This window comes from Phaethon aethereus, assembly GCF_964289735.1.
Source record: "Phaethon aethereus genome assembly, chromosome: 7".
Taxonomy (NCBI): Eukaryota; Metazoa; Chordata; class Aves; order Phaethontiformes; family Phaethontidae; genus Phaethon; species Phaethon aethereus.
Genome location: NC_138583.1, coordinates 36,641,198 through 36,654,739, shown reverse-complemented (window position 1 = coordinate 36,654,739; position 13,542 = coordinate 36,641,198). Strand labels below are relative to the sequence as shown.

The 13,542-nt window shown below is 37.3% G+C and overlaps 1 protein-coding gene across 1 annotated transcript; it reads left to right on the top strand.

Annotated features, from left to right (window-relative positions):
* Positions 1-1,945: 1,945 nt before the first annotated feature.
* Positions 1,946-8,856, top strand: IKZF5 (IKAROS family zinc finger 5; the record flags this gene model as incomplete). Its single annotated transcript, XM_082002199.1, has 3 exons — positions 1,946-2,078; positions 2,357-2,539; positions 7,846-8,856. 3 exons carry the CDS (start codon positions 1,946-1,948, stop codon positions 8,787-8,789), a joined length of 1,260 nt encoding a protein of 419 aa, XP_081858325.1. The 3' UTR covers positions 8,790-8,856.
* Between the last annotated feature and the right edge of the window lie 4,686 nt (positions 8,857-13,542).

Sequence of the window (13,542 nt, the reverse complement as noted above, 5' to 3'; positions counted from 1 at the left end):
CTGGCTGTATAGCTGTAAAAAATACCACATAAAATCACAAAAGGTTCTTTTGTGCTTAGAAATGTAGAGGTTTGAGGCGATGCTTAAATTGTTGCAACTTACCTACATTGACATAAAAAAAATAAATGAATGTTTTCAAATTAAATTGATGAGGCAGAGAAAGGAAGTTTTATGGAGTTGATCCCCAAAATAATGTCTTTTCCCCAATGAGATTTTTAAAATTTGGTGTCATTTTCTTTAAAAATTAAATGTCATTATAAAAGTAATTAGTCAAATAAGTTTTTGTGCCTTACACAAAGGGATACACAGACTCTCCTGTGAAATATGGACCTTTAGCGTTGTTTTATCTTGAACCATTTAACATTTAGAATGGTTTAATTTTAAATTGTTAATTTTTATTATTATAATTTGATGAAAGTTGGCCTGGTCAGTACTCTACATTACATTGTTGTGTATTTCTCTTCCATATCTTTAATTCATAGCCTTATCTTTGTTTTATTGCAGGAGACACCAACAAATGGAACACAAATTAACTTAAGCCTACACAAGGCTGGTGACACCTGAAAGAGGGTAGGCAAAACTGGTACATAAAGATGTATTAAAAACCAATTTAATGGTGATAATAATGATGATAATTGAGAACACTTGGGTATGATGTGAAAGAACATACTCATCTGCATGCCAAAAAGTGAACTAACATTTGTAAATAACTGAACATACAGGAGGATGTGTTTAAATGTGGTCTCAAACTTGGGACTTGAGTTGTTTGTAGGTCACCTAATGTTTTGTCTAGTAGCTCTTGGAAAAGAAGAAGGTACTTATTGAAAATAAGAAACATCATAAATAATTAGCATTATAAATTATTTCTGATTGTAGTCTGCAAGAATAATAATGTGATGGACTCATTGCCCTCTTTCCAACTGAATCCTAAGTTCTGTCTTCGCAAACTGAGGCTGTAGAGGTTTGTCATTTACAGTCCCAGAAAAGAGCATGACTGCTGACTTCTAATGAATATTTTATTTTATTTCAATGCAAAATAATAAATTGGATTAAGGCTTTATGCAGGATAGGAAACTAAAATTTTGGGAGAACTATGAAATACTGCTTTTTATAAGGCTTCTTTTTGTCTTTGCTAATCGGCAATGTTCAGGTGGTTTCCCAACATTACTGTTGCCATGACTGACTTACCCACTTTGGGATTTTTTGCAGCCACATTCACGAAAGAAACTATGTTCACCAGAAAAACTATTCATATGACCAGTGAGAAAGAAGTGTCTTTCAGTGAGTTACACGAAGGAGTAGTAATGCCTTTAAAAAAAAAAAACAAAACACACAAAAAACAGGAAAAAAAAATTTTTTTGCTGGAAGTATAATTGTTTTATTAAAACTTACAGCAGTAGAGTGTTAGAACCTGTCTTTCAAAACATGTATATTTTTTCAAGTTTCTTTCTTACAACTTATGGGGGTTGGGAAGAATAATGGACTTAAATTTCCTTCTATTCTTTCCAGGGGAAGCAGAGAAGCTGTGCTCTGTGCTTTCTATCTGACCTGTTGGGAGTACATTTTGGAGCATGTTTGCTACTTAGCAGGGAACTATAATTCAGGTATGATCCATTTATTAAAAAAAAAGGCAAATTGATTTTGGTTATTACATCATTTTATCCAATTTGATACTGTCCTTAAGTTACTGTTGCTGAAAATGGTTTCCCTAGTAATGTGTATTTGATGATCTTTAATGAGTTAAAAATTCTAAAAATAATATTCTTATGGTTGTCAATTTGCACATTGAGTCATGCTGTATGATAAAAGTAATCTTTCTCTTAAAAACAAACAAACAAACAAAAACCAAACTTGTTTTTATGAATGCATTCAAATTCAATGACACTTCTATTTTGAAAATATTTTTCCTTCTAGGCACAAGAGGTTGTAAATGTAAAGAGTGAATATGGGTGAAAAGAAGCCAGAACCTTTGGACTTTGTAAAAGATTTTCAGGAATATCTTACACAGCAGACTCACCATGTAAATATGATTTCTGGATCAGTTAGTGGAGACAAGGAAGCAGAGACTCTTCAGGGAGGTAAGCTAATTTCAGTGCTATCAAATTGTATTTTTTTTGAGAATGACTGCACTGTTTACATTCCAGATAATTGTGTAGACTACTACAATTGTATGGCAGCATTTCTGATAGTTATTTCCACATCACAAAAGATGTGTACCTACCCTTGTTTTAATCAGGGTATTTTCTTATAGTTCTGTATATTTAAAGACCGAGGGCACAAAGCAGCAAAGGTTATATGACATGATAGGTAGTATCCCACTAATTCTTGATTGAAATCTCTGTTGCATTATTCACAGCTGGGACAGAAGGTGATCAGAATGGTCTGGATCATCCTTCCGTTGAAGTTTCACTGGATGAAAACTCAGGAATGTTAGTGGATGGGTTTGAAAGGACATTTGATGGAAAGTTAAAGTGTCGATACTGCAACTATGCCAGCAAAGGAACAGCACGGCTCATAGAGCATATCAGAATTCATACAGGTATGAAATATTCTGCAGTACTCTGCTGTGAGACATTGTGGTATTCACTCAATATTACGATTTGCATGTGAGGAGTTAGCATCTTCAAGCAGTGTGATAGTTCTTAGAGTTACTCAAAAACTAGAACTGTTCCTTTGGGTTTTTTTAGTAGTCTGATTTTTCTAAACGTGTGCCATGTACCTATTTAAATTACACAAATTCCTACTTACATTTTTATTGCAGACTATTGGATTTGAAGTAACTATATATGAGAGTAAAGTTCAGCATGAAAGCATCAGTGTAAGTTGAGGAGCCCTAAACGTAACTTGGGGTTTTTCCTTGCTAATCAGAAAAGTGAGAAACATATATGCTGCCATATGGAGATTTATTTCCTCTGTTGTTTAGCTATGAAAATACTCCTGTTCTGTACAACAATCTAGATGTGAAAGTACAAAACACAGTAATAAGAAAATAAAGTTTTCTTATTGGTAGAATATTCAAATGTGAGGGCATATCAACAAATAAATGTTTAATAACCATAATGAAAAGAAAAAATACTTACTGTGCCTTGCTTAAAAGCATTTGCCACTGTTGGGTTTATAAAGCCGAAAAGCAAAACTTGCGATAAAGGTTAGAATATCCTAAACTGTTCATGAAGTCAGCTCTGACTTCATGTCAAATGAGAGAAGACAAATGAAAGGTCCTTGTGAAGTCTGACTTTGGTGCCTGCCATGTATGTTACGCTGATACAGAAGACTTTATGGCTGCTAAATAGACAAATAAGAAAAAAAATTGTATTCTGCGAAGAATGGAAGTTTTTACAGGTTTCCAGTCTGGTACAGACTGTCCCAAAACTTCTAAGTGTTATTTCAGTTGTCTTGGGTAGGTGGCATTCTGGGACTTACTTTGAAGGAAAGACATTGTTGTAACTTGGATGTAATTGTAGCTCTCTCTAGGTACAGTTATTGTTAGTCAGAATCTCACTTTGCTGTGAACCCTTGCTTCTACACAGTAACTCCCAGGATGTGTTTTGGGGAAGTCGGTGCTCCTTGCACTGGCGCTGCAGTATTGGCTTTTTTTGACAAGGCGTAATGGGGTAGAAAATGGCAACCAGCTAGAAATCAAAGAGTTCTGAGGTTCAGACACTGAAGATCTTGTAAATTCTTCTCTTGTGCTACTGTGAGCTACCTCTGTGTGTAGCTGTCACTGTTTTCAGATTCCCAGTGGAAATTCTGCATAGTTCTAACAGTGGATAAAATACTGCGGCTTGTGTACCTGCATTTCACACAGCTTTAATGATGTGGCTTGCTGCAGGTCTGCAAAGCAGTTGTGTGTTTTGGTGCATTTTTTTCTTGTCCATTTGCCTCATATGGTATGTGGACAATGACAGATTTTTTCTTTTAACAGCTTTGCCCTGCACAGTGCTATTTCTGAGCTTGTGAAATGAGGGTCATTGTAGTGGGAGAAACTGTACTGCAGACGTGCTACAGTGAATGGCATAATTTAGGATGACTTCTAAATGATGCTTAAAGATGCAGAAGTAACATCAACTTTAAAATTTCATGTCTTTTCAGTAGTGTATAGCTATTGCGATCTAAAAACTTGTGTCCCCAAGCCCACAGTTACTACTGGCCAGCTGTCGACATGAGCAGATGGGCTGCTAGAGCTGTGACGGGAAACACAAATTGCTACTAGAAGATGTTGGTATTGTGCGTTTGCTGATTCTTGAGATGGTTTTGATGGCTTTGGTGTGCATGGGGTTCCTCAAACAGAATGACTGAAATACCGTGTCGTTACTTAGTATCAAATGTCATAAATTTTAGCCATACTAGAGAGCAAAAAATCAAGTCTTCCTTCTTTAAGTATCAAAATGTGGGTATTGCTATAGTGTCAGCATTCCTTCTCTTACTGTAGGAAGTTGCCTACCTTTTTTTATACTCTCAGATCTTAGGTTAACAGTTCTTTTGTGTTTTCAGAATGCTTTCTCATCCTGCTGCTACTTCAGGGAGTAGAGGTCACTAAATGGCTAGGGCTAGCGGAACAATACCTGCTGCAGATTATAACCATTTCAGCACAGCTGCAGCATAGTATGTACAAAAGCAAGAAAGATTCCAACCAAAAATAAGGATGCTGAGAAATGTCCTCAAAAATCTCTTACCCAATGGTCATTATTGAGAAGCAAACATTCCATGAACTACATAAATTTGTTTTTTACGGCATAGTACTCTGGGTTTGTGCCTTGACTAATATTTTGAGTTGTTTCCCATGATTATAGTATATGATACTGTTGTTATTATACCAGAGGAACAGTGCTTTACATGTGGGATGACTGTTGTCTCAGTGCTGCTGCAGGCATTCCCATTATCAGAGGGTATGTGCATGACTCATTTGATCAAAGAAACTTTGATAGAGGTGCTAGGAGAAGGTAGCCAAATCGAAATGCACACATCACTCTACTGCAGTGTCATGCAGTCTGAATTATTTCTGTTTCAGAAAGCTAGCTACCAGTGAGAGTGGGATACAGGGGATGTCAGCCTAGTGTGTATCAAAGAGCTTCAGCAATTTGGACACACCTTCACACAGTGAATGTTTTATAGCCAGATTACTGGCTCAAACGTGTCTGATGCCTAATGAAATACTAGTGAGTGTACAATGATAACAGTTCATTTCCATATACCAATCTGTTCGGTTTTATCATATAGACAAGAATCTTAGGCTGCCAGAGGCCTTTTTTGTTTTCCTGTATAATTTCCCCTTTGACTTTTTACAGTAATATTTTAATATCCTTAATTTTAATACAGCGCTGCATGGTGTCCTGATGGCAACACCATTTTGCCACTACCTGAATGGCTCTTCAGAAAGCCCCTTTTTTTCTTTGTACAGAGACAGGGCATTCCAGAACAGGGAAGGTTTGGGGTGTGTTGTGGTTTAACCCAGCAGGCAGCTAAACACACAGCTCACTCAGAAGTAAAATTCGTGGGTTGAGGTAAAGACAGTTTAATAGGACAGAAAAGGGAGAAAAAATGATAAAAGAATGTACAAAACAAGTGATGCACAATGCAATTGCTCACCACCTGCCAACCGATGCCCAGCCCATTCCCAAGCAGCAGCCCAACCCAGCCAACCCCCCCAGTTTATATACTGAGCATGATGTCGTATGGGATGGAATATCCCTTTGGCCAGTTTGGGTCAGCTGTCCTGGCTGTACCCCTTCCCAGCTTCCCGTGCACTCCCTGCATTCTCACTGGCAGGCCAGCATGAGAAGCTGGACAGTCCTTGGGCTGCTTAGCAGCAACTGAAAACCTCAGTACATTACCAACATTCTTATTCATCCCAAATCCAAAACACAGCACTATACCAGCTACTAGGAAGAAAACTAACTCTATCCCAGCCGAAACCAGGACAGTGTGTGGGGTTGGGTTTTTTGTTTGCTTGGCTTTATTGTTTGGGTTTTTTTGGTGGTTGCTCAAGGGCAAGGAGATCCAAGGCCTGAGTGTTTTGCTCAGAAGCATGGTGGGGAAGCATGGCAAAGGGTCAAGAGATGGATTGCATGGACTATGAAGGCTCAGAGTGACTAAATCAGCATTAAAATAAGGAAGTAATAGTTGACTAGTAGCCTCGGAGCAATATAAGTGAACAGATAATGCATCTTGGATAACATGCAAGTGCAGCAGGCTGTCTGCCAAAGTAATTATGACCCAGGCGTGATCACGCAACTTACTGCAGAATTATCTTCATGCTGGGTCTGACAGCAGTGTAATTAGTAGTTCACCAGCTGTGTTGTATTAAGGCCGTGCAATATGGGATGCAAATCTTTGTGTAACAAGTTTAGAATGAAATAAGACCATTCAGATTGACAAGTTCTTTGTGAATGCATCAGTCTTTTTACATTGTTGTTTGTACCAAATCTCCAGATCTTTACACACAAACGCATGTGTGTATATAGCTGAATACATATGCGTGCCTGTGGAGAAATCATGGTTTCAGTTGGTGCAAATAAGATACTTAGAGGCAGCACAAAAATTGCTTTCTTTCCTCTTGAAGAGCCAGTGATGGGGGAGGGGAATCTTCTATTCAGTTATCCCAGGTTTGATTCCAAACTGTGGGATGCTCAGCATGGGAAGGGCTTTCTGTATCAGTTCACATGCCATCTTATGGGGCCTATACAGTGCTTGCAGGGCTGCCTCGCTGCATTCTGTAAAATCTCAGATCTCTGGGATTACAGAATTTTACAGAAAAGCCAAATCTCTGGCTTTTACAGTTGTTCTCGATGAACTTTGAAAGCCACAAAACAGATGTGTTGCCTTGTATTTAAAATAGTAGAAAATGCTTAAAAAAACAACTGTAAAGACTGAAGAGAAGGAGCCCACTCTCATTTTTTTGGAGTTTGTAGTGCCATTTGGCAACAGAGTCAGTTCACAAAAGTATTCTAGAGATTGACCTGGCATTCTAGATGAGAAGATGAGATGGTGTTTTATTTCAGCATCTGAACATGCCTCAAATCCTTTAGGCATTTCTAACATTGCAGACCTGGATCTAAAAGCTCCTAAAATATCAGTCTATGAAAAGAAAATAAAAAGTCGCAAAGTGTTATGTTACAAATGTGCTGTAATTATGTTTGAAAGTTTTCTAAATACTTTTAAAAGCATTAGTGTGAATATCTCTAAATATCATATCATAGAAGAGCAAAGTTGTACCTATCAGAAAGGAGAATATCTGGTACTATCATGTCTTAAGAGAGAGCACACAGCTGTCCAGGGATTAGCTGGCTTTTGTTTTCTGCAATAACTCTTTAGCCATAGGATCCTTTTTCAAAATTGAGTTCTTGAGTGGATGCATGTGTACGTGGCTTATTTAGATAATAGTTCCAGGATGTTTAAAAGTAGGAATTTTTGGAAGATACCAAAAGGATACCCTCCTTCAGTGTTTAAACACAGTTATCATTAAGAATTACTACATTTTGGTGGTACAGATGTTCCTTTATGTACTTTATAGGTGAGGTAGAGTTTGGATCCAGTTAAGAGCACTACACAATGTCATTGCATTCAGTCCTTGGCATCATTGCTGCAATTCCTAGTCAGGTTATCTGTTATGCTAATTCTGGTCACATTTTTTTCTTATGCTTGCTGTCACTTGGGTGGGGCAGAGATGTCTCAATGTACTCCACTCTTCCACCAAATAACCAGCTAAACTCAAGACCAGCAATGACTGAAGCTGAAACTGAACTGTTTGATTAGCAGCTCCCAGTTAGCTACTTTCTGTTCCATGAAAAGACTTTTTCAAGCACGCTATGAGATCCTGTAGCATAATCTATTTTAATTTTCTAGGTGAGAAGCCACACAGATGCCATTTGTGTCCCTTTGCATCAGCTTACGAACGTCATCTGGAAGCTCACATGCGATCACATACTGGTGAAAAACCATACAAATGTGAACTGTGTTCCTTTCGCTGCAGTGACAGAAGCAACTTATCTCACCACCGCAGGCGCAAACATAAAATGGTGCCTATCAAGGGTACAAGGTCTTCCCTAAGCAGCAAGAAAATGTGGGGTGTTTTGCAGAAGAAGACCAGCAATTTGGGGTACAGCAGAAGAGCATTAATTAATTTGAGTCCACCTTCCATGGTGGTTCAGAAACCAGACTACCTTAATGATTTCACTCATGAAATCCCAAATATCCAAACTGAAGCATACGAGAGTATGACAAAAACAACCCAGAGCAGTGGGTTGCCAAGAGATCCACAAGACCTCATGGTAGATAATCCTTTAAACCAGCTCTCTACACTAGCTGGACAGTTATCTAGCTTGCCACCTGAAAACCAAAATCCAGCCTCTCCTGATGTTGTTTCCTGTCAAGATGAAAAGCCTTTCATGATACAGCAGCCTGCTGCACCTGCAGTAGTTTCAGCTGTGTCAGCAAGTATTCCTCAAACTTCATCTCCAACCAGCCCAGATCCTCGTCCCACACACAATCAAAGGAACTATAGTCCCGTGGCAGGTCCCAGCAGTGACCGCAGTGCCCGCACCAGTACTCCCAGCATAAGTAACAGTCAACCAAGTACTCCAGCTCCAACCCTTCCAGTTCAGGACCCTCAGCTTCTGCATCACTGCCAACACTGTGACATGTACTTTGCGGACAATATCCTTTATACTATTCACATGGGATGTCATGGATTTGAAAATCCTTTTCAGTGCAACATATGTGGGTGTAAGTGTAAAAATAAGTATGACTTTGCTTGCCATTTTGCAAGAGGCCAACATAGTCAACATTGACTGAGAACATGCTTTCATTTAGTTTTTTAACATATTACAGTATATTTTTCATACTTGCTGAAGGAAAGCTTGCACATTCCCATAAGGAATCCTCACATTAATCAATTTGACAGAGGAGACAAATTAATTTCTATGTTGTTGTAAAACTTGCCAGGGAAATTTTGTATAAGATGCGGTGGTTATTTTATACGTAGCCTTTCAAAAAAGCTGAGAGTGTGCTGTAAGAGTTGGAATGCATTTACATGCTTTGGTTGCTGAATTTAAGTTGCTTGCACTTAATCCCAAGAAACGTTCTACAAGTGTAGAAACAGAATGTGTGTCCTGAAACATAGGATGCAATTGTCAGATTGTTTACTAGGCAAAACAAAATATATTAACCATAAAATATGGAATGTTAATGCAATGACACATATGATTACTTTGGAGACATCCTTAAAAACTTAGCTCCTCCAAATTGGAAAAACAAACAGAAGCAACTTTCACATAAAAATTAAATTTGGGATAAATCTTGCTTTCATCTGATGAAGGTTAATAATAAGTTTTTGCTTCGTATAGCCAAAACTTTTCACGCTAGGGCTCAAACACTAATTTAACTATTATTTTAAAAACTCGTCACAAAACTAGAAGATAACAGGTTATTGTGAATGAAACTCTGTTAGGAAAAAAGGAAGAGTTAAACGCTTGTCATTCACTAGTTGTACAAAAGAAAAATTAAATATGACATGTTATTCTAAACTACACTTACCAAAATTTTACATGTCATTCTTTTAAAAAGGTGGTAATTTTTAAACAGTCATAATAAAGAGCTTCTAGAACTAATATATATTCCGTGAGATTAACTGCCTTAAACTAATTTGTACAGATATCTAAAATTTGCACAACTAGACTTCTATCTTGGTGATAGAAGTTCTAATAGAAACAAAAAAGAGGTTTACAAATTAAAAATCATTTGTTCAGTTTTATCTCAGGCCACGCTACAACAAGGTACGTTTCTTGTATGTTTGAAAGTCATATCATCATCTAGTTTACTGTCAACTTCAGCTAACTTGGAAGTCACTTTGTCTTGTCCCCTCCCCCAGATTTGTTGTCCTTTTGGTGTGCTAGAAATAAGGGGAAGGGCTTCTGGGTTTTCTGAACTCTTGATGTAGTAGGCAAAGGAATTTTGGCTGACTACATTTGAAGTCATTGTGATTAACAGTTGTAGGTGGCAAATGGTAACAAAAGATGTACATGAAGTCCATTGCACATCCTTATGTTTTTTTTATACTGTATATCTTGCTTTAGAAGAACCTAGGCTAACAGACAGGCACTTTAATAAATAAAACATCCTAGCAAAATTAAGAAAAGCTCTTAATGTGCTACACAGGAATTTGTAATGTTCCAAAAAAAGTGAGTAACTGTTACTTTTCCCATGTTTAGACATGCACTTTTACCTTAGTTTGTCTTACTTGAGACAAATTAAATCTTCCCTTATATATTCCCCCTTTACTATCAGCAAAATATGGCAGCAAATATGTTTTATTAAAAGCAGGAAGATTTTATTGATGTTCTGCAAGTCAGAGTTTGGAATCTGAATAGCAAATGTTTGGCTTATTCAAATTTATATTGTCATGGAAGCAAAAGCTTCCTGAGGCCAGTGGAAAAACTTACAATGACTTCAATGTAAGATCAATGCAGGAAAAACCACCCTTCTGAGAATTTGAGCTTTAGAAGTAATTTTGACTTTAATGAATTAGAAATTTGGGAACCAAATGTGTTTCTCTCTACCTAACTTAACTACTGTTGACTTTTCCGTGCTTAAGTAACCAGCTGAAGGAACCGGATTCTTGGCTGCATGTAGTCTTGTAGTAATGAGGTCAAAAATATGCCACAGAAGTATTTCCAATGTAGCGAAGATGAATGACAACACACTATCACTCCTAAAAATGTGTTTGGTTTCAGGCCTGGTTCAGAATCCATTTCAGTGGAGTTGTAAAAACGGAATGTAATTTCCATTTTTCATAATGACAGTTTATAATTCCAAAATATCTCTTTGTTGCTTTATACTTTCAAAATTTATTTTATAAGCAAAATTGCAACTCTCTGTGCATAAACATACGGAGTCCTGTATTTTAAGGATGAGAAGTTGACTGAACTGGAATCCAGTTGGAAGTTACTGCTCCTGTACGGGTTTTGTAACGTGACTGTTCCAGTCAAAGAATAATGTAGAAATGATAGCGCTCTTTTGATCACATACTGACACATTCTAAAAATCTAAATTTGGCTAAAATACAATATGAGGACAACAGGTGTTACAGTTGAAGACCATTACAATTAGTAATTTATAGAGGTCATTTTCCTTGCGTTTTGATAGATGATGCAAAATTCTGTTCCTAGGCTCTAGCAGCTGCAAGGAAACATCTGAAATGGTGGTGCTTCAAGGAGCACCTTCCAATACTGAATGATGCCGATAGCAACAGCCAAGTTCTCCTTGGTTTGTGGCTCCAGCCTTTCTCCCTCTTGGTATCAGTAGGGAGGTTAACTCCAGTGTGCACAAATGTTGAGATTTCATCCTTCCATTTCATTTACGTGGCTTGTGATCTATTAGGACTTTAATTGGCAGTACTTGTAAACATTATAGACTTTTCTTTGTGTTGGCTAATGATGTGGCAGTTTAGAAAAATGATTTCTGAACTGTGATGCCCCTGAATGAAATTTTAGATAGGAGAATAGTTAAGTCACTAATAGAGTAGCTGGTAGCAAGAGGAAGCCTACGTGATCTTATTGAAAAAGGGCCTTCATTTAGGAGGGGATCTTCTGTTGCAGGGGAATGTATGTTCTTAATAATAGAATCCAGTATGAAAAAAAATCTAACCCCAAAACCTTGCAAATTGTTGTTTAGAAGTATTTTAATACTGTTAATAGCATTGTTGCAGTTTCAGATTACCTAAGGAAAAGAAAATTAGCTTGACCATCTTTGAACTGTTGAACAATGATAAAAATATTTTCCCTTCTTTCCATGTGCAAGCTCCTATTTGCAAGGGCGTTCTTGGGCAGCAGCAGCAGGCTTTGGTGTTCATACCTTGATTCTGTAGCCAGAGCTGTGGGGTGAATCCCTGCTGACATCCTAGTCCTTCACAGAAGGCCACCTTCTGGCCTAGGATTCTTAATTTTTTAACACAATACCGTGTGTTCAGATGTGCCAAACAGAAACCCTATCTATTTCCTTCTGTCTACTGAGTAGGTTTGGGAGGTGTATTTTCATACTAGTTTTTCGTAATTTTGGGCATACTATTTACGATAATTTAAAGACCGGAATTAGTACTGGAAAATTGTTTTAGAGGGTGGTCCTGACAATTCCCTTACAGAAGCAGGCCTTACGCAGAGTCAATGAGGGCTACTTGCCAGGAATTGTAGGATCGAGTCCTCAGTTAGGACTTTTCATATTGAGTTCTCCATGTGCTACACTGCACTAACTTTTTTTTTTAAAAAAACCCAGATCCTTATAAGGTGGTGATTAGCATTTTAACTGTTATTAACAGGGAAGTTTGGGAATGAGCCGAAATGACTCTGTTAAGTTCTGTAGTTGCAAAACATTAACTTTGTGGGGTTTTTGTTTTTATTGTAATATTTTATAATTTGTTGACATTTTTAATATGCACTATTTATAGTACTCTTGATATAGACTTATTTTGAGACTGAATTTTCCAACAAACATGAAAATATTACACTGAAGATCTTAGTAATTATCTTGGTTAATACTTAAACCAACTGTGAAGCAGCTAATAGGGAAAAAATAGTTGCTTTTTCACAGATATATGTTTAGGTGAAGAGGATTTTGATATAAAATGTTGATTGGCATTTTAACATACTACTCAGTGCTGGAAGACATGTTTCAACAGTGTTTCCTAGCAAAATGATCTGTTGCTACTTGTTTTGTTCCAGAATGTTTGGGGGGTTTGCTTGTTTGTTTTTTGTTTATTTTTGACGAAGGGAATGTAATTTAGAAGTCTTCACTGGCAAGTTTTCTATTAATGTTGAGCTTCTTTGAAAATCTACAGCAAATGGATGTTCTGCTGCAGGAAATCTATCCCCTACTGAAGCGTTTTTCATTGAGCAATCTTTGTGTATGTGCTTCTAAGTACCTGCTTTGTTAATAATATGTATTTCAGTGTAAAGAGCATATTTTGTATGCAAAAATGAAACCTGTTAAGAGTTGTAAAATAAATTTTATTGTGTAGTGAATGTTTTCAGATGACAAGGTTAATTCTGAAATAAGTACTATATCTAGTGTAGTTCATGTTGTGAAGCTTTGCTTTTGTAAGATATGAATAAAATAACACTTTCTCATTAAGTCTCATGTTAGTTAATTGCATATGCTTCAACAGGTGGAACTGGTGAACTGCTCATGACTAGCTGCAGTCTAGATATGGTAAGGAAGGTAAGCATGCCTTTTGGGTAAACAAGGAACACTGCATTTATGTTTCAGTTTGCTTAACTTGAAAATGCTTAATTTTAGTGCTGAACCAGGACACACTTTTACTCCCTTCCACTGTTAAGTTGCACATTTGGTCATCTTCAAATCCTTTGTTTCCTCACACTCGTAATTCCTTCTTACCAAAAGAGCTGCTGTGTCTGAAATGAGAGTTTTCATCATGGTTGTCACTGCATATGGACCTTCTATGTATGTTATTAGCGCCTTTGAAGGTGGCACCAAGTTTTAAGTTCTGTTGGACATGGGAGTTAATCCCACATATGTGCGTACAACTCTCAA